This window comes from Balaenoptera physalus (genome assembly GCF_965194825.1).
Source record: "Balaenoptera physalus genome assembly, chromosome: 7".
In the NCBI taxonomy this organism is placed as follows: domain Eukaryota; kingdom Metazoa; phylum Chordata; class Mammalia; order Artiodactyla; family Balaenopteridae; genus Balaenoptera; species Balaenoptera physalus.
In genome coordinates, this window is record NC_138886.1 from 20,728,088 (window position 1) to 20,749,839 (window position 21,752).

Genomic DNA, 21,752 nt, shown 5'->3' on the forward strand with positions numbered 1-21,752 from the left:
TAGAATCACAAAATCAAAATATTTATTTGTTCTTTTGCACATGACACTGTTAAAACATTCCTACTACAGCAATACTGCCCTCCAGGAGCTTACAATCTAAAACAGTCAACATTAATTGTAGACCCAATGATTAAGGCATTATATGAAATGCGGACTCTGTATCTTTAGGTGTATCTTCTGAAGGAAGCAGCTGGAGAGGGCAGGATCAACATTAAGTGACATGAAAGTGTACTCCCTGCTAACTCCCTTTCCAGCTTCTACAAGGAACCCCTGTGGCTAGAACCCAAAACCAGTACCCCACAGCCTAAAAGGGAATTCCAGACAACCCCACCATAGAAGTAGTGAAGAAACCTTCATCTCTAATTCCCTGGTGCACAGAGAGGACTCTGTTTGTGGGCAGTGTGGGGCTGAGTGTTCTTCCAGCATAGATTGGAGACGGCACCTAAGATGTTGTAACTTTGTGGATGGTACCAGGTAGCCCCTTACTCAGCCTTATAGAAATTCCAGTGGGACAATTGCTCCTCAAAGTGTGCTTAGGGTCTCTATCAAGTTTTACAACTTCTGGTTGGTATCTATATCCACATCTACTGCACAGCATTATCCACTGCATCAGGAGGGTGAGGGAGATTTAATAAACCAGACAGATGGGATAAAAGACTGAAAGAAAGGGAAAAGGAGAGCAGAATAAGGGGCCAAAGATATGGGGATACAGCTTCTAATAGTTGTGAACAGGAGGAAGAGAAACTTGGATTCAAAAGGAACAAAGAAGTCAGGCACTAAATTCTAAATGAACAGGGTTACAGAAATGAAAGTCAACAAGATCATTATATTATCACAATCCAAGAGCTCAAGAAAGATAGAATTTAAGCGTTACTTTTTTTTTCCTCGCTAGTTTCTTCCTTTGGCAACCTAGCTCAAGATCGCTAGAATTCAGGTTTTTCATGAGACTCTATCTTGAATACCCGAAGACTTGTCCCAAACTGATGTTTCTCTCTGAGAGTTTGAAATTCACAGCATTTTGTCTAAACTGGCCTTGATTTTTCTTACCTTACTGATAAGGTCCTGTTCCTGAAAGGGTATTTTATAACAGATCATGTCAAGATTTCTAGAGAGTACCCGGGTCACTACTAAACATTGATTTCTCAGGGTTTTATTATTCCTTGGCTTCTGAGGCAATAACAGGCTATTTGTACCTTAATGTTGGATTTTTATCAGTACCTGTCATTCCCTTTACTTACGCTAAGTATCAGCACTACAAGGGGTTGGAATGAGAGAAAAACATAAAACTCTAAATGTTGGTTCTTAGATTTTAACCTCTATCCAGTAAGCTCATAACCCTCTCTTGGTTCAAAGCCACGGAAGTACACATTTCTCGCCCTCCAGTATTTAACTGGCACCAACAGAGAAAGTACAAACTTCAAAACCACAAGAGGCCAACAGGATAGCTGTGTTTTGTCTCTCCTGCCCTGAGGCACAACTGGAGTCTAGCACCAAGGAGGGCAGGATTTAATAGACCAGCACAAGAAGAGTCACTTTACAGAGGTAGGTTGGACTGGGAACAAGACTGTGGCGTAGACTAACAACAGAATAAAAATCCAATGTGATTCTTACTGAGGAAAGTATTTTTGGCCACTTGTGATCTAATTAAGTCCCCCCGAAAGTAACAAAGATGGTCATGCAGAGAGTGAGGATCTGGCTGGTGTGGGCATGGATGTCGGCCCATCAGCCGACCACACCCTAGGCTTCTCCAAAGAGAGGGCTGGGCTTTTGCCCTTCCAACCCACGACTGGCTGATTTACATTGCAGATCAAAGATTCTCAACCTTCAAGCCACTTCCAAGAAATTACAGATCTTTAAGAATAAGGACTAGTGATTTCATACATGCTAATAAAAGTTACTTTGGCTACAGCCCTTTGTGCTTGTGTGCCTGGGCACAAAAACACAGTTGGGGCTGAATAAATGTTTGTGGAATGATTAAGTATTGACCAGCAGCATTTAGTACATGAGTTAAGCCCAGAAACACCACCAACTAATAGCAAGTCAAATTCCTGTACCCAGTACCAGGTAGCTCACCCACCAGGCGATACTCCCTCAGTTTAAAGCAGAGATGCTCAAAGTGTGGTCCCCTGATCATCAGTAGGAGCATCACCTGGGAGCTTGTTAAAACTACGAATTTGGGGGCTCTGGGTCGAGGCCCAGCAATCAGGGCTTTAACAAGCTCTCCAGGTGATTCTGATGCATGCTAAAGTTTGAAAACCACTGGTTTAGAGGCAGACACATGAAAACAATAATGGGAGAAAATTATTTAAACTCTTACTTCAGCTGTGACATACGAAGGTACCAAGTCAAAGTAAAATGTCAATGGTTTCATTTTAAAATACCTATTTTCTCAAATTGATTGTCATCTTTTTTTTTTTGATTGACAAGTTCATTCTAATCAAAATGTTAAGTGGGAACACAAGTTGATGAGTCAGCCCCCCCAAGAATGCACACTCTGCAAGGTCTGGGCCTGTATTTATACAGTCTCAAACCACCTCTCTACCCACTACAGAGATTTCAGTGCAACATGTCACACCTAGGGAAAGGCACAATCTGTCTCCCACTCATTGAGTCCAAAGACTAGAACATATTTTTAAATGTTAAGTTTGGGTTCTGGGCTTAGCTGGGCAAGACTTTTCCTCACCTGCCATCAATCCTGGCTAAAGTTAATCCATTTCCATCACTGACTCAGGAAAAACCCACCAAATTCGCAAAATGTTAAAAAAAAATAAGAACAGAAGACTAAAAAAGGAAGCAAGTGATCAAGCCATCGAACAGAAAGCTACCTGGATTAGATAAGAACATATAACTTGGATCTAAGACAATGGGGGAGGAGAGGACATCTCATGGGTGGCTTCATCTCAAGAGAAATGGGAAACTCAGCTCATTAGGGAAAAAAGGCAGGGAGGTTACCACTTTAGCTCAGAGACTGTAAGCTAAACCTCTGTTGAGCAGGCGTGTGTGTGTGTGTGTGTGTGTGTGTGTGTAAGGAGATAAGGAGCAAGAAGAGAAGATTGGCCTGTCTTCCAGTCTTGAACTGCTTTCCACTGCAATCGATAAGGCCACACCATAGAGTTAGACGTTAATGGCAATGTTCCGTGATGTCCACTACTACTGCCTTCTTCCAGCTGAAGAGAAAGTACCCCATGCCAGCCCCTGCCGCTACAGCAATGCAGAGGTACCCGTTGTAGGTCATGAAGATGAGCATGAGGAAGTAGCTGATGACCACCTGGATGATGTGCAGCACTGTTTGCAGAAGGTGAGGAAAGCTCAGCATCTGTTGCCTGGAGAGTAAACAGGGACACAACAGTCAGGGCCCCAGGAGTGTTCAGGCAGCTCTGCATGCAGATCAGGAGAAAGGGGCAACAGTTGTAGTCATGAGCTCAGCTTGAGCTGGACTCTCTCACAGCCACCCTTGCAACTCACGGGTACTTGTGTCTCTGCAGGTTGTTTATTGTCCTTGGAAATGAAACATGATAGGGTTGTGAGGTTAATAAGCATCGGCCAGATATGATTATATGGCAGCAGGAGGAATGCTCTTCAGGAGGAGTAAGCTGACTTACCTCCACCTTGGATACCGAAAGGGATGACCCACACCCTCCCATACTAATTTGCCTGAACTTTCTCAGGCCTTCCACCTTTGCAGAGTTCATACTCTAAAAAATTGGAAATAGAGGACTTCCCTGGTGGCGCAGTGGTTAAGAATCCACCTGCCAGTGTAGGGGACACGGGTTCAAGCCCTGGTCCAGGAAGATCCCACATGCCGTGGAGCAACTAAGCTCGTGTGCTGCAACTACTGAGCCTGCACGCCACAACTACTGGAGCCTGCATGCTCTAGGCCCCGTGTGCTGCAACTACTGAGCCCGCGTGCTGCAACTACTGAAACCCGAGCGCCTAGAGCCCGTGCTCCGCAACAAGAGAAGCCTCTGCAATGAGAAGCCCGCACACCGCAACAAAGAGTAGCCCCTGCTCGCCGCAACTAGAGAAAGCCAGCGTGGAGCAACGAAGACCCAACGCAGCCAAAAAAAAAAATTGGAAATAGAATTGAGGGTTGGGTGGTACGGTAGAAAGTTTTTAATTAGGGATCAGGAGACCTGGCTGTTGATCCCCTTTGTCACTTACTAGTTCTCTCACCTTAGTTAAGTCACAATGTTTGGCCCTCAATAAGCCCAATCACTGGTACAATTGGAATAAATAATGTTGTGCTTACTTGAGAGCAGGACATTGGTCTATAGGATTCCTTGAATTCCAGTTTAGCTTTAAGACCTACATTTCTATTCTAACTAAATCTTAAGCATTTGCCAATCTGTGGGAAAAACAAATGGTCATCCATATACTTTCTTAGGTGGAATACAGGCATTAGTACAGTCTTACATTGTAACAAAATGAGACTAGAGCTGGGCAGATACAACTTTTTATAGAAAGGAATGAATTGGATTCTGCCATTCTATACCCTGACCTGAAATTTCTTAATTTGTTTATTATTATTTTGGCTAATATGTTAAAATATGGATTCTTTTCCTTCTTCTAAAGTGACCAATACTTAAAATTTGGAATAAATGTTCATATTAGCAGAAGGGTTCCTATCATTCCTCTTTTGGCCTGCTAATGACCCACAACCCCAAGCCTCCAAAAACAGTTTTGATCAAGGTCATATAGAATCATTAACTCAAGAAGAGGGCTGTTGCTAATAAAATAGCTGCTTTCCTATTTAGCTAATTCAGCTCTCCAGAACTTCCATCTGGATCTGTTCAATCTTCTTACCCAACAGTTTTGTGGGTCTCCATAAGGATGGTTCCATTTGGTCCTGGGACAGGCATGGAATTGTACCGAATGCTGACTTGTGACTTGCGCAGGAGGCCCTCTCGGGCTATCTTGAGTCCTTCGTAGAACATGGCTAGTAAAAACACTGCCACAAAAGCTCCAGCCATTTCTAAGTAGGGAGGGAAAAGATGGCGGTAATGTCAAACATGCAAAATCATTAGCTGGTGTGCTCTCCAAGCTAGAAAGACAACAGAGAAAAACTGCTACTCTTTTTTTTTTTTTTTTTGGGTTATGCCACTTGGCTTGCGGGGTCTTAGTTCCCCGACCAGGGATTGAAACTTGGCCCACGGCAGTGAAAGCACCGAGTCCTAACCACTGGACTGCCAGGGAATTTTGAAAAACCGCTACTCTCTACTCTTAATTTCAGAGTATGTTATATTGTTACCTCTTCAATCATACAGATGGAAGAGAAGAACTAAGATGGTATTAGTGAGGACTACTGCCTCCACTGCAGATCATACTTATTTTCTGATTAAGATACAAAAAAATGAACAACAATAACCTTTTGGTCTGGCTGCTTGATGTCATTAAATTACCTTGTCACACTGAAACACACAATGTAGAATACGCAAAAGAGGAATAAAACAACTTATTTTAAAGTGCTGACAATTTCTTGAATGGGCATTTCAATCTAAGTCTTTCACACTGTGAAGCATTGGTAACAATATGAATGTAGTGAAAACTGATTTAACATACTACCTGAATTAAATGCTTCCCTTCTTCCCAAAACAAATAGATTTTGTGGGTCCAAAGATTTATCTTGTACCTGAAGTGGTCCACCTGACTACTGAACTTGTGCAATTTGAATTTAAGGCACACCAACTCAACATTATAGACACACAAAAAATGGGCGATTAGCTACCCCAAAACTAGGACTGCCCCTAAGATGGGCCAAGAGTCGGGAATGATGTATACCAGTTTGGTAAGCTGGAAAGAGCACTGGATTAGGCAGGAATAGAAGCCCTAGGTCCCTGTCCTAGCTCTGACATACTAACTTTATGTGATTTAGGGCTAATCATTTCACTATCTGAAGCTTAATTTATCTGTAAACTGGAAGGATTGTACTTGATTAATAGTTTTCAAGCTAGGGTTATTTTGTGGTATGTATATATATAATGCTTTTTATGTCATTTGAACTTCGACTGTAGTCTTATATCCAAGATCAATAATTTATCAAACACGGAAACATTCTGGAAAAAGATGAAAGGAAATGGTCTGCAAAAGACTCCTACTGGTATCTAAATTATGTTTCAGAAATTCTAAAACATACACATGCTATTTAAGGGAGGTTTACTGTAGGACCAAAATAAGCACCGTGTATCCTTACCTTCCAGGTAGGAAATAGGAAGCAAGGTGATTACGATCATAACCATAATGACTCAGTAATTATGGCAGGAAGAGGTGTTGGGTTTCCAGATTCTTTGTCACTGTCTCTCATGTGAGTGTCACCTTCAAACAAAACCTGATGGCTTACTCACCTCCAGCTGTATTGATCACCAAACCAGAGAACAATAGTTCAACGTTCTTAAAGCCAAAGTAGAAGGTCATAGGCTGCCAGGAAACCAAAACGTGTCAATTAGAAACAACTGAAGCTTCTACATGAGAATTTCAGGTCAAGAAGCTTAGAACATTTAAAAGTAGCAGTTCTGGGTAATAAGAGGCATTCACTGAAGTGGGAGGCTTTCTCCCTCATTATAGTATAGTATTACCACAGGCACTTCTCCACATGTACTCTCCTTTGTCCCCACCATCAACGTTTGTCTTTTTCTCTTTTCTACACAAAGTGTAAAAGACCAGAACTTAATCCAGAAAAAGGTCAATTTTGACAGAAAGGAATACTGAAGAAAGAACCATAGAAATCTTGGTTCTGGTGTGGCTCTGAAACTAACCTGCCACATAATCTTGGGCAAATCACTTGACTTCTCTAAGTCTACCTTAGTTTTTTCTCATTGGTAAGTTGATCTTTAAAGATAATCATCTTCCAGTCCTAAAGTTCGATTATTTCTATTCCCCAAGTGGGTGGGAAAGGGCCTGGGCTGCCTCTCCTGTGGCACTTACCATCATCATCATCATGTGATCATGGGAGTGGGAGGCTGAAGAGGTCGGGTGATGGTGAGAAGGTGCCATGGTACTGTTGTCGTCCCCACTGCTCATCCCCATGCTCATCCCCATGTGGTGGAAATGGCCCATTTTTCCGGGAAAAGTTGAGTCAGCAGAAGATTCTTTTAAGAAAAAGAATTATATATAATAATTAAAAATACAAAATCTTGATTTTTAAAACAAATCTTCATGATGTTTTATCTTGTCCTTTTTTTTTTTTGGCCAAGCCACACGGCATGCAGGATCTTAGTTGCCTGACCAGGGATCGAACCTGTGCCCCCTGCAGTGTAAGCACGGAGTCCTAACCACTGGACCACCAGGGAAGTCCCCAAATCTTGATTCTTGATAAATACTTTGTCTATGTGGGATTTCAGCCAGTGAATACATGCTCTCCTAGCCTCTTTACTCAGAATTATTTTTTATAATCTACAGATGGAAAGAGAAGTAACTGTACTAATAGGGATCACCTCTGGAGACTGCGGCAAAAGGGATTTGCACGTAGGGTTTCAGAAACCTAACTCTTTTTTTTTTAAATTAATTTTTATTGGAGTATAGTTGCTTTACAATGTTGTGTTAGTTTCTGCTGTACAGCAAAGTGAATCAGTTATACATTATCAGAAACCTAACTCTTATTCTGCAGAATTGTTCCTTTACTAGATATGTTCAATGTATATTCAAATTTAAATATGAGATAAGGAGAAGAAAAGTATCTTCTTCGGGTTGCAGGAAACAATTTGTAATAATGGACAAATTGATGCCATTAATGAAATTTAACTGCTTTTCTAATCATAAATGTCAGTAGATAAAAAGCAAGTATTTCAAGATAATTCACCTAATTGGATGGCCTGTGTTCAATCAGGATATTAAGAATACATTTTCACATATAGGACAACCAGCCTTCAGCTAATTTAAATTAGAAGAAAAGGTCTATTGCTGCCCTAGGCAAGCAGTGTGCTCTGAATTTAGATACAGTATCAATCCCAGCAGGGCATTAGAGCTGAGAACACTGAAAACAAGGTATAAATTGGATATTCGCTATTAAATTAAGTCTAGACAACCTGCACATTCAGTCTTGTGTCTTTACTACCACTTCACTATTTTACTGCAAAAGTCCATCTGAGACATAATCCAAGGAGCAAAAACTCCTGTAGCTGGGGTGGGGAGTGGGGAGTTGAGGAAGGTGGCGAGGGAGGTGTTGGTGGATTCTCTTAGTGTCCCTCAACTCCAGTTTGTGGAGGAAAGAATGCTTTAGAAATTCCAAGTAGGTATTCATGTTCATGAGCCTAAGTGTGCCTCTTATTATCAAGCTCTTACAGGCACCAAACTCTGAGCTAAGTGCCAGTAATTCAACAGTGAATAAGACAAACACGGTACAGGATGGAGAAACAATAAAGTAAACAGAACACTTTCATGGGGCGATTAGTGCTGTGATGGAAAGAAACAGGGTAATATGGTAGTATTACTAAGAGGTTGAAAAGAGGCATACTTTAGATAGGAAATTTATACAGATTCAAGGAGTCTTGGATGTCTAATCAAAAGCACAAATATTCAGCCATCTATTTTCCCCTCTTCAACTCCTATCCTATGATTCTATGACAGCAAGCTTAAAAAATAGGTTCTTAATTGGGACTTCCCTGGTGGTGCAGTGGTTAAGAATCCGCCTGCCAATGCAGGGGACATGGGTTCGAGCCCCGGTCCGGGAAGATCCCACATGCCGCAGAGCAACTAAGCCCGTGCGCCACAACCACTGAGCCTGCGCTCTAGAGCCCACGAGCCACAACTACTGAGCCCGAGTGCCACAACTACTGAAGTTGTGGCATGCCTAGTTGTGAAGCCTGCATGCCTAGAGCCAGTGCTCAGCAATGAGAGAAGCCACCGCAATGAGAAGCCCGCACTCCCTGCAACTAAAAAGAAAGCCCGTGCGCAGCAACAAAGACCCAATGCAGCCAACGTATAAATAAATTAATTAATTAAAAAAAATAGGTTCTTATTTCCAGCAAATGAAAAGGCAAAGCATCAGTTACCGATAATCAAAATTCAACTCTGAATTTAAATAACTTTCATGCCAGACACTTTATTACTTCATAATTGGGGAGCTGGACAAGCTGGTATCATTAATACCATTGCCATAAAGGGACTAGATTGGAGGTACAAAGAGAGACATCATAAGATTTTTGTCCACAAAGGTCTTATAGCGAACAGCAAAAAAAAAAGAATACACACAAAAATAATCAACAAGTGAGAGCACACAAAAAGTTTCAATGATGGAACAAATGGTAAGAGGACAGCAGTTTTCAGATAAAGAAACATAGTAGGATGGAGAGATCAGTGGTATCTGAGTGATCATAAATTATGATGTTGAACCAAGCAAATGAAGTGAAATAAGAATGAAAAGCCTTTTGCCTGCCAAGGAAATTGATAGCACATCCTCATAAAGAGTAGAAGTCACAAATTTTGTTCTCTTCTAATAAGGGTCTAGAAAATGATTATATCATAAGAAAACCATAAAGGATAATTTCATTTCATGTTATCAACATGAATCCTGGCCTTTGATTCAGTGAATATTGGTGGAGTGCCTTTTGGTGTAAGAGACTGAGGGACATACAGAGATGAACCAGACATAGACTCTTTCCTCATGGAGCTTCAAGGCTAAAAGCTAGAAGGGGAAACTGAACAGTCATAATTTTCATTTTGGGGCATAAGATGAAACGCAAAGGCCAATTTAAAAAGCAAGAACATAGCACCAGAAACTACTTAAGATTTGTACCCTTGATTTCCCTGATAAACTTTTATAGAGTCTTCCCATCAACAGGTTTTTTTGAAGACCCAAGGTTCCTAATTGTTCAGGCACCTCATTACCAATCAGAGACACCTGCTCAGTGAAGACCCGTAATCATATCTCTTCAGACATATCAGTGACCCAGTAATTCATATGCCTGAATCTCAAGAATGCCTTTCAAAGTATGCACCTATTTTGAAGTGTCATCTTGTAGGACACATTTCACATTGAAATATACTAGGAAATAGAGCAGGAATAGAATCTATTTCCTTTCATTGCCGATGGACAATGGATTTCTTTCTTCTTTGTTTTTTTTTTTTTTTTTTAAATCGGCGGTCCAGTGGTTAAGATTCCGTGCTTCCACTGCACGGGGCACTGGTGCGATCCCTGGTCAGGGAACTAAGATCCTGCATGCCCTGCAGCAAAAACAAAACAAAACAAAAAACAAAAAGCCTTTATCTTAATTTTTTTTTTTTTTTTGGCCGCTGCCATGCGGCTTGCGGGATCTTAGTTCCTTGACCAGGGATTGAACCTGGGCCCCCTACAGTGGAAGCAAGGAGTCCTAACCGTTGGACCGCCAGAGAATTCCCAACAATGGATTTCTTATAACAGAATCCTAGGCAAATGTCAGTTTTCTGTTAGCTTCTCTCCTGCAGAGTATGCCAGCCAAGACCACTTTCAAGCCCCTTTCTGCCTATCCTGTCTCCTGAGACCACAAAGTGACTATCAACACATGTGGATAGTTCATAATAGCTCCTTCTTCTAGCATAGAAAACTTCTTTGATTTTTAAGGAAATAGAAGACAAATGGTCTAGGAATTGGCTATAGAAAAAAATCAAGTATGAGTTTCTATGGAAATCTGTTCATACGAAATAGGTGAGAAGTTTATTTCTCAGGAAGGCTTTACACTATTCAGTTTTTAGGGAACATTTATCTTCAGCTGGGTACTTGAAGTTGGCTGTATGCCAACTTGTTTGTATTGCCCTGAATACTATTAGATGTGGAAAATGAAATGGCACATTCTACATTGAATGTCATATAGCTTTGCACTTCTTTCTGCCTTCCGCTTTCCTCCATTTAATAAGTATGGTGCAGTATTTATAAAAATAGGTTTCAAAACTTCCTTGTATTCAAGGGTCTAATTCCTTCTCAGTCTACTTCTGAGGATCATGAAAAAGAAGTTTCCTCTGTTCCTGCCAACACTCCCCCCCAACACACGCATTGTAAAGCTTAACTAGAGGGCCAGATTCTTTGCAAAATCTAGCATCTCTAGAAAAATAAATATCAATTTATAGACAGAAGTTAGGGAATTAGCAAGAAGGCTAAATTCTGATACCCATTCTGAGTCTTAGCACTGACCTTACTTCTAACAGGTTTAGTCTAAACTTCAAATTCTCTTTTATTTTGCCGGTATTGCACAATGATGAATAAGAAACAATAATCCATAGCGACTATGGAGATCAGACCCCACAAAAAGACTACACAGAAGTGGCCATACATCTGCCACATGGGCCCTCTCCTCCAGCTCAGACAGATGTAATCTGGAGTCTCAGATAATTCTTTTGGAGACTGCCTCCAGTCTTTCCTGACTTCAATGATAAGGAAGAAAGTTTTTATTCTTAAAATGATTAGGGTCGGGACTTCCCTGGTGACGCAGTGGATAAGACTCTGTGCTCCCAATGCAGGGGGCCCGGGTTTGATCCCTGGTCAGGGAACTGGATCTCACATGCATGCCACAACTAAGAGTTCGCATGCCACAACTAAGGAGCAAGTGAGCCACAACTAAGGAGCCCACGTGCTGCAACTAAGGAGCCTGCCTGATGCAACTAGGACCTGGCGCAACCAAATAAATAAATAAATAAATAAATATTTAAAAAAAAATGATTAGGGTCATGTTCCTTTTTGGATTTGTAAAAACATTAAACAAAGGGAAATCTGTCTAGTCACTCTTCTGCTTTCTGTAGTCATTATTTATGATTGATGACACAAGCTTCTGGCAAGCACAGATAGGGGAAATTCAAGGTCAAAGATAATATACTACCATAAACAGGGGTTCATGCTTATGGGCTATGTTCATGTGATCAAGCAACAAGTTTCACTGGACTAATCCTGCCTTTTTATGACCTGTATGGGGCCAGCAGATATTCTGAGATATGGCTCTGGCTTTGTTTCAAGTGCCTCTATAGGTGAACTTTGAAATTTTCCTATGGCTTTATGAATTCTGCACTTATGTTGTTCTTTGGGGGAGGGAGGTGGTAAAAGAGATGCAGGAATAAAGGGGAGACTTTGATATAATACAATAACAAATAGGGCTTAGGTGCCTCTCCATAACTTGGCATTCCAGGCCAATACACTGGAGTTGTTTAGAAAAAAATGTAGTAGTTCCCAGGGAAGGGAAATACAATTTGATGAATATATATGGGGAAGACCCTTCCCGTTGATGGCTATGATGTTGTTCCACTCATCCTCTAGGCCCTGGCCTCACATTCTTACTCCAAATTGACTGGCAGAAAAGTGGTCATAATTGTTTGAATATAACCACACCATGCTTTGGATATTTTAGCTGCCTTTCCTTGGCCTGTGTCCTTCTTGAGGTGCAGTAATCATAAGGATACTTACACCAGTTTCATTTCCAAAAGGTATCAGGCTGAGTAAATCATAGGTTTACACAGGTTCTAGCCAGAACTGGCAAAAACTTTTGACTCCCAAACTTCTGCCATATCAGTTCAGTAAAATGAGGCAGTAGAGGTAGTGAGAAGATAAGTCAGGCCAATAAGAAAAAAGGAAATGGAAAAGACCTTAAAAATCAAACACACACAATTCTCCCCAGACTATATTTGGCAGGTGATAGGAGTTGATAGGGCACTTGCTACAATCACAGGTTTATAAAGACAGAACTCTGGAGAATAACTGCCAAAACCCCACCACCATCACTACCACTACCACCAAAAAAGTAAAAAAGAAAGAAAGAAAACTTAGATTTTATCCTTTTAAAAATCCTTCAATAAAACTAAGGCTACCATTTTCTCTTCTAACTTTGTGCCTTTGTTGATAATAAAAATAATTCCAAGGGATCATCTACAACAACAACAAATTCTCACTTGCTTTTCTTTGTGTCAGTGGTTGGGTTGAGATGAGAAAGATGTTGATAGACCTGGCAAAGAATTAATTTAGTGATTACTTGCAGATTTCAATATTATTTTCTCTTTCTTCACCATATACCAAAACGAGCTCTACTGTAAGCAAATAGTGTAGGGAGTCCCCGGAGAAAAGAGCCAGATATAGCTTTTTGATATAAGAGAAGCCATTTTAGGCCAAAGCCATCTTGTCATCTAAGCCTGGCTACCATGCTTGCCCTTGAAAAGGTCTCAGTAATAATGACCTTAAGGGAACATAAGAACAAATGACTGTTTATCAGGCAAGAGAAATAAAAATAGCAAAGATAATAAACCAGTTGCAGGATTCCTTGAAAGCACTTTTTGTGGAAAGAAACCAACCTATGCACAGTCTACATATTCAAGTAATAAGCAGAGTCTATGTCTGTATTACTCATACATCAGACTAATGGGATGCATCAAAAGTAACCAACTGCCAGAGACATAAAGGGGAAAACTACTTCAAACAGTTACACTTAAAACTTAAAGGGCCTTCATTTATGAATGGCCAGTGATCTAGGCAAACAAGAAATGCTCCATGGACTGACAAGTTTTTAGAAGAATAAAAGAGCAGCTATAAATTAGTGAGAGTAGCTCTTTTACACAGAAGTTCTTGGCTAAGAATACCTATTTTAGTAAAAAAGACAATAACTCAGGAGCTGCCCTGAGAATCTCTTTCTAACTATCCACAGAAAAGACAGAAAGCAAACCTGTGATTCGATTCTAATCAGAATAAGACGAAGAAAGGCTTTGCTTCCGAATACTGGTTCAAGGTCACCCCCTTCTACCATAAATTTTATCTTTCCATATGTCCACTCCACCTTATTAAGCTGCTCAGGCTGAGCAAAGGAGATGAGAAGCCTGTTTGGAGGAATTGATTACATGGAGAATTATACAGCTATATAATAATGGAGGGCTATCATTCTCAAGAAGAAGCATGCTAAGGACAAACTTAATTTTTTAAATACCCACTTTCCAATCTCTAAATCATCTATGCCTTCCAGGCAAACATGAATGGACCAGGCTACTACAATATAAGAAACAGGAGGATTGGTTCAAGATGGCGGAGTAGAAGGACGTCACTCCCTCTTGTGAGAGCACCGGAATCACAACTGACTGCTGAACAATCATCGACTGGAAGACACTGGAACTCACCAAAAAAGATACCTGACATCCAAAGACAAAGGAGAAGCCACAATGAGACGGTAGGAGGGGCGCAATCACAATAAAATCAAATCTCATAACCGCTGGGTGGGTGACTCACAAACTGGAGAACACTTATACCACAGAAGTCCACCCACTGGAGTGAAGGTTCTGAGCCCCACATCAGGCTTCCCAACCTGGGGGTCCGGCAACGGGAGAAGGAATTCCTACAGAATCAGACTTTGAAGGCTAGTGGGATTTGATTGCAGGACTTCGACAGGACTAGGGGAAACAGAGACTCCACTCTTGGAGGGCACACACAAAGTAGTGTGTGCATCGGAACCCAGGGGAAGGAGCAGTGACCCCGGGGGAGACTGAACCAGACCTACCTGCTAGTGTTGGAGGGTCTCCTGCAGAGGCAAGGGGTGGCTGTGGCTCACCATGAGGACAAGGACACTGGCAGCAGAAGTTCTGGGAAGTACTCCTTGGCGTGAGCCTTCCCAGAGTCCGCCATTAGCCCCACCAAAGAGCCCGGGTAGGCTCCAGTGTTCGGTTGCCTCAGGCCAAACAACCAACAGGGAGGGAACCCAGCCCCACCCATCAGCAGACAAACAGATTAAAGTTTTACTGAGCTCTGCCCACCAGAGCAACAGCCAGCTCTACCCATCACCAGGCTCTCCCATCAGGAAACTTGCACAAGCCTCTTGGATAGCCTCATCCACCAGACGGCAGACAACAGAAGGAAGAAGAACTACAATCCTGCAGCCTGTGAACAAAAACCACATTCACAGAAAGATAGACAAGATGAAAAGGCAGAGGGCTATGTACCAGATGAAGGAACAAGATAAAACCCCAGAAAAACAACTAAATGAAGTGGAGATAGGCAACCTTCCAGAAAAAGAATTCAGAATAATGATAGTGAAGATGATCCAGGACCTCGGAAAAAGAATGGAGGCAAAGATCGAGAAGATGCAAGAAATGTTTAACAAAGACCTAGAAGAATTAAAGAACAGACACCGAGAAGAATTTTAAAGAACAAACAGAGATGAACAATACAATAACTGAAATGAAAAATACACTAGAAGGAATCAATAGCAGGATAACTGAGGCAGAAGAACGGATAAATGACCTGGAAGACAAAATGGTGGAATTCACTACTGCGGAACAGAATAAAGAAAAAAGAATGAAAAGAAATGAAGACAGCCTAAGAGACCTCTGGGACAACATTAAATGCAACAACATTTGCATTATAGGGGTCCCAGAAGGAGAAGAGAGAGAGAAAGGACCAGAGAAAATATTTGAAGAGATTATAGTCAAAAACTTCCCTAACATGGGAAAGGAAATAGCCACCCAAGTCCAGGAATTGCAGAGTCCCAGGCAGGATAAACCCAAGGAGAAACACACCGAGACACATAGTAATCAAAGTGGCAAAAATTAAAGACAAAGAAAAATTATGGAAAGCAACAAGGGAAAAACGACAAATAACATACAAGGGAACTCCCATAAGGTTAACAGCTTATTTCTCAGCAGAAACTGTGCAAGCCAGAAGGAAGTGGTACAATATATTTAAAGTGATGAAAGGGAAGAACCTACAACCAAGAATACTCTACCCAGCAAGGATGTCATTGAGGTTCAACAGAGAAATCAAAAGCTTTACAGACAAGCAAAAGCTAAGAGAATTCAGCACCACCAAACCAGCTCTACAACAAATGCTAAAGGAACTTCTCTAAGTGGGAAACACAAGAGAAGGAAAGGACCTACAAAAACAAACCCATAACAATTAAGAAAATGGTAATAGGAACATACATATTGATAATTACCTTAAACGTGAATGGATTAAATGCTCCAACCAAAAGACACAGGCTTGCTGAATGGATACAAAAACAAGACCCATATATATGCTGTCTACAAGAGACCCACTTCAGACCTAGGGACACATACAGACTGAAAGTGAGGGGATGGAAAAAGATATTCCATGCAAATGGAAATCAAAAGAAAGCTGGAGCAGCAATACTCATATCAGATAAAATAGACTTTAAAATAAAGAATGTTACAAGAGACAAGGAAGGACACGACATGATGATCAAGGGATCAATCCAAGAAGAAGATGTAACAATTATAAATGCACCCAACACAGGAGCACCTCAATACATAAGGCAACTGCTAACAGCTATGAAAGAGGAAATCGACAGTAACACAATAATAGTGGGGGACATTAACACCTCACTTACACCAATGGACAGATCATCCAAACAGAAAATTAATAAGGAAACACAAGCTTTAAATGACACTATAGACCAGATAGATTTAATTGATATTTATAGGACATTCCATCCAAAAACAGCAGGATTACACTTTCTTCTCAAGTGCACACGGAACATTCTCCAGGATAGATCACATCTTGGGTCACAAATCAAGCCTCAGTAAATTTAAGAAAATTGAAATCATATCAAGCATCTTTTCTGACCACAAGCTATGAGATTAGAATTACAGGGAAAAAAACATAAAAAACACAAACACATCCCTTGGGATGTTTCCCTTACAGAAATATAAGGAAACAAACACTCTCTTTCCAGCCAAGCCAAGTACAGGAGATGGTTCATAGGAGCCTGCATTTTGCTAGTTTTTGGTGATGGTGTTGATAATAGAACCAGTACTCCCACCTAAACTAGTGTCCAGATACCATTTGCATGTATTTCTCAAGCTGTAATTTGCATTTTAGGTTGTACTCCCAGAAACTAATCTCTCTGCAAAGAGACACATAAGTATCTTCACCTCCAACTTCTCATATTGATACACTTATTTTATGTTCACTACATGACATTTATGTCTCTGTTACAGATTTACTTTCCAGCCTTATCCCAATCTCACCCTCTTCACATTCAAATATTCCACTGAAATTGATTTACTCAATTTTCCTGAATAAATTTAGTACTTTGACACTTGTATGCCTTTTTGGCCGTGTCATTCTCTGTAGTACCCCCCCCCCCCATTTTCTGAATATGAGCAAATCCTATCATTATTTATTCAACATTTACAGTGCACTGAAAATGTGTCAGAAGTAGGATAAAGTTAAAATACGGCCCCTGCTTTTGAGTTTACAATCTAGTTCATTCTTTAAGGCTGAGTTAAAATGCCACCTCTCCTATGAGGTTTTCCTTGAATTCTTGACAGAAGAAATCTCTCTCTCTTTTCTGAATTTTTCTAGCAATCTTCTCTTATGGAAAATTTGACTTACAGTTCTTAAAATACGAGATAAAAAATACCATATATACACAGCAAGTTCTTAGAGGGCAAGTAACTAATTTATACCTCCTTACTGCACCTGGAAGAACACTGGACAAATATTCACTCACTCAAAATGTATTTAATTCTTACAAAACCCATGTAGGTTTCATATCTACTTACAAGGAGCCAGCTGCAGAAGACAAGATTCTTGCCTTTGCGGAACCTACTCTAGAGGAGGAATCCTCATTAAATATGGAAACAAATAAATATGTATACGTATATATAATTAGAAATTGTGATAAGTAATATGAAGGAAGTAAACATGGTACTGTGATAGAATAACAGTAAAAGAACTAATTTAGATGGAGGGGGTTAGGTGGAGAGAGAAGAGAGAAGCCCTCTCTAAGGAGGTAACATTTAGACAGACTGATAAATTACTGGAGTTGGGTAGAAGGGCAGAGAATAGCACCCTTGAGGCAAGAAAAGAATCAAAGTCATTCAAGGTCAGTATGAATAGAACACATTGAGTGAGAAGAGAGGCCAATGAGGTTGAAGAAAGAGGCAGAAGGGGTATACTGAAGAAGGCCTTATAGGTCATTAAAAGGAGACTAAATTTTATTCCAAGGGCAACTGGAAGCTATTTAGGCGTAATAAGCAGGGGAGTGATGTGACCAGATTTATATTTTAACAGAATACTTTGCTGTGTAGAATAACTGGCCTTTATTTGTTCTTCCCTAATAATATTTCCTGCTCAAGTTTTCTGTGAGGCATTCACAGATGGAAAAAAAAAAATCCTTACAGAGCCATGGGCCATAATCCATTAATTTGCCAGAATCCAGAAAGACATCTGTTAAAACTTTAGAAGGATTAGAAGAACCTTCTGATTTCTGGGTTATTTAATGGTTTGAGGGGCAAAACTGAAGGATATTCTACAAGGACCATCCTGGGTTGTAAGAGCTTCTAAAGTCACACATCACCTTTTGTAGGAGAGAGTTAAGCTTACTGAATATTGTTAAGAGCATGAGTTTGGAGTCAGATAAGATCCAAATCCTGGCTCTGCTAATTTCTCTCTGAGTATCTTGGTGACATTTCCTATAAAAGTCCCATGAGTCTTTAGGTTGGCAGTAGGTACTATGCATAGAGGCTGCTAAAGGGGCCATATCCAGATTTCAATACCATTTGGGTAAATTACTCAAATTTGGTAGTTGCTCAGTAAGTTAAAAAATATGATGAAGGTAGACTAAGCTCCCTGTGGGACATGGACAGCAGACTGTAAGACACACAGCAAGTGTTTAGTAGATTTTTATTGGATTATACAATCTGTACTATACATGGAAACCTTTAACAGTGATATATGACAAACCCCACTTTTCACTCACACCTCCACGAAACATTAGCAATAAATCCAGAATTTATGTGACTGAAGTTTTTAATGCTAAGGGCAGTGGAGAATATACTAGACTAAGTCCAAGATCTGGATTCTGGTTCATCCAACTCTATCACTTTGTATTCTTTTGGATAAAACACCAATGTCAGTTTCTCAATTTTAGCCTTATTGACATTTGGGGCTGAATAACTCTTTGCTGTATGAGCTGTCCTGTGCACTGTAGGATGTTTAACAGTAAGTATCCCTAGCCATTACTCACTGAATGACAGTAGCACTGTCCCATGTGTGACAATCCAAAATGTCTCCAGACTTTGCCAAACATCCCCTGGGGGGCAGAATCACCCTACTTCTTTGCGAGCCACTAATGATCTCTGAGTTTTAGCCTCTCATCCTAAACTCAGGGAAATGAGATAACATCTGTCCTGTTCTCCTTTAGGGTTATTGTATGATTCAAATAAGATAATGAATGGGAAGAAATACTGAGAGAGAAAAAAAGACCATATAACATACATAAAAGCATTATTATTACTCTGTGAGTTGTTATTATTATGTTCTATGAGTGCTCAAAAACAAGGCTGAAGAAAACTACTCACATCTTGTTTATGGAATGCATAGTAAGGCCTACGTTAGGCTATGTGCAATCTAATACACCTTTTACGTTTGTATTCAATAAATATTTGTTGAGTGAATGATTTTAAGTCTGGGCCCAATGGTAACTTCATTTTCTTTTCTGGCATGTTCTCAGGTTTTTCTGCTGAGCTACCACAATGTAGTATGTTTCTAGACCTAACTCCACATGAAGGACAGGCCTGGATTAAACAAGAACGGCTACTTATTTTACAGCTGGAAAATTGAGGTACACGAGGTTAACTGACTAGCCAAGGTCACGTGTCAGTCAGTCTCGAGGCAGTCTGCAATTAGAATCCAGATTCTGACCTCAAGTCCGGTGACCTATTACTTGTATCGTTGTACTTCTACCCAACTATTTGCGTCCCTGTCTCTTAACACAAAGGTAGCTATTTTACTTTATGGGGGCAATTCTGAAAAATTGAGATAAGGAAACAGAGTTATAGTTTTTAGGGAGCTTAGAAAGAAATGTAGACCTATTTCTATTGGGAGGCACAAGTGAATATTCCCTACATTTGGGGTAAACAAAGATCAAGTTATCCAAGGGCCTTGTCAAGTCTATAAACCCCATTAAATTGTCCAGGAGGAGCTAAATCTAGTTATCTACCTCCAGAGTAGTTGTGTCTTGCAACACTTTACACCATGCTATGGCCTACAATTTGTGTTAAAACTATTACCTGCAGTATTCTTGGCTGCTCTGCCTCTGTAGCTCTAAGTGAGAATGGACTTCCACATAGCCTGAGCTCCAGGCCACATTTCAGCATTCCATTAAAATTCACAAATGCCCCAAATGCCATTCTACTATATATTTTCAGTGTCAGAAACAGAACTTTTAAAGAATAACTCATAAAAATGTCACCGTTAAAAAAAAGTCACCATTTATTCTACTCCTTTAAAATACCAGAACACCTTTAATTATTATGCCTCTGTGTGACCTTTCAAATGGTGAATGTCACAAAGAGTCATCACTCTCAACCATTGATTCAATAGTCTTCTGAGTAATTCTCAGGCAACGTATGGGTTGTAGCCTACCTTAACCTTTATAATTATTACAACTTGAAAGAAAGTAAGACCCGGGTTCTAGCCCGGGTGTTTCCATTACATTAAGCAATTTAATCTTTATGGTCACAATTTCCTTAGTGAAGAAATAGAATAACTCATCTTTAGGGCCTATTTCAATTAGAAAAGTTTAGGTGTGTATAATATCGTTTCAAAGAAGAACAAATGCATACTTGTCTTTTCTAGGAACATTCTGAATATTAGATGATATGCTTTAGACATTCCAACATTTCAGTGGCTTTAACTTAACAGACTGTTCATATCACTTTCTAATATTTTCCAATTCACCAATCTTATACAATCATCTCTTCTGAGAAATACCTAAAGCAGAAATACTAAGAGCAACAGCCCTCCTGGTTCTTGGAGTCAGACTGCTGACTGTCATAATGCAATGCCGTCTTTGGAGCTCAGAACAAGTTACTAAAACTTTGTGGGGATAATACATACACATAAACCTGGGTTAATAAAGTCTTACAATTTTTTTGAACATCAAATGTAAAAATACATATGAAAGCGACTGGCACATTAATAACATACATAGTAAATAATAAATGTTAATTGCTTCCCTCCTAACTCAAGGGTTTCTCAAAGTATGGTCCAAGGACCGCCTGAATCAGAATTATTTGAGATGTTTGGCTAAAACTGAAAATTACGGACCCCACTCCAGACTACTGAATCTCCTCTCAGGGAATGGGGTCTCAGACTCTAGGTATATATCCAGATATATAGACAATTCTGATGCGCTCTAAAATTTGAGAACCAAAGTTCTGAATTACAGAGATGTACAACACAGATATAGTACACAGGCTCTAATGACTGTATGTTTAAGAAGAGGGAGCTAAAAAAAAAAACAAAAGAAAGAAAGTCAAGATTCAACCAGGAACTAAAATAAAACATTTGTTTATTCTGATATTCCAAAAGGGCACAAAGCTTGCCCAGTCTCACTTAGAATTTACACACACCACCACCTACTAATAAAAGAACTTTCTGGGCTAACACTAAATTTAATAACAAATGGCTCATCTTTGGGATTTGAGAGAGGTTTCTTTCACCCACTGTGTGAATAAAATCTGAGTTCCAGATGAAGGGGAAGTTATATATCTTCTACAGTTCTATTTTTCTAGATTAGTTGTGAAATACAGGAATTGAACTATCAGAAAAACAGACTTTATTGCTGACTAATAAGACAACAAAAAACCTTCTGTGTGAAGAAAATGTTGTATATAGTTCCCAACATGATTAATGAAGTTAAGATTTGTTCCCAGCTGAGCACTCCAGGGCCTGTCCCTAACCATCAACTCCTGCATTTCTGAGAATGGGAGTTCCGTTAGAGATCCTGAATAGGCCACTAAAAACAAACAAACAAAAAAAAACATGAGGAGGAAGCTGTGGGCAGAAGAGATATTTTCTC

The 21,752-nt window shown here is 40.1% G+C and overlaps 1 protein-coding gene across 5 annotated transcripts in view; it reads right to left on the reverse strand.

The window, feature by feature from the left end:
* SLC31A1 (solute carrier family 31 member 1) overlaps positions 1–21,752 on the reverse strand; it is a 30,538-nt gene continuing 8,786 nt past the window's right edge. For 4 of the 5 annotated variants that reach the window (XM_082469251.1, XM_082469247.1, XM_082469248.1 and 1 more), the window contains 4 exons: positions 6,922–7,085; positions 6,342–6,414; positions 4,804–4,972; positions 1–3,323 (listed from right to left, as the gene is read on the reverse strand). In XM_082469251.1, the coding sequence (XP_082325377.1) occupies positions 3,122–3,323; positions 4,804–4,972; positions 6,342–6,414; positions 6,922–7,053 (576 nt within the window). In that variant the 5' untranslated portion in view covers positions 7,054–7,085 and the 3' untranslated portion in view covers positions 1–3,121. Of the gene's footprint in view, positions 3,324–4,803; positions 4,973–6,341; positions 6,415–6,921; positions 7,086–9,932; positions 10,159–21,752 lie in introns of those variants that run through there. The other variant, XM_082469249.1, reaches the window with a different exon arrangement.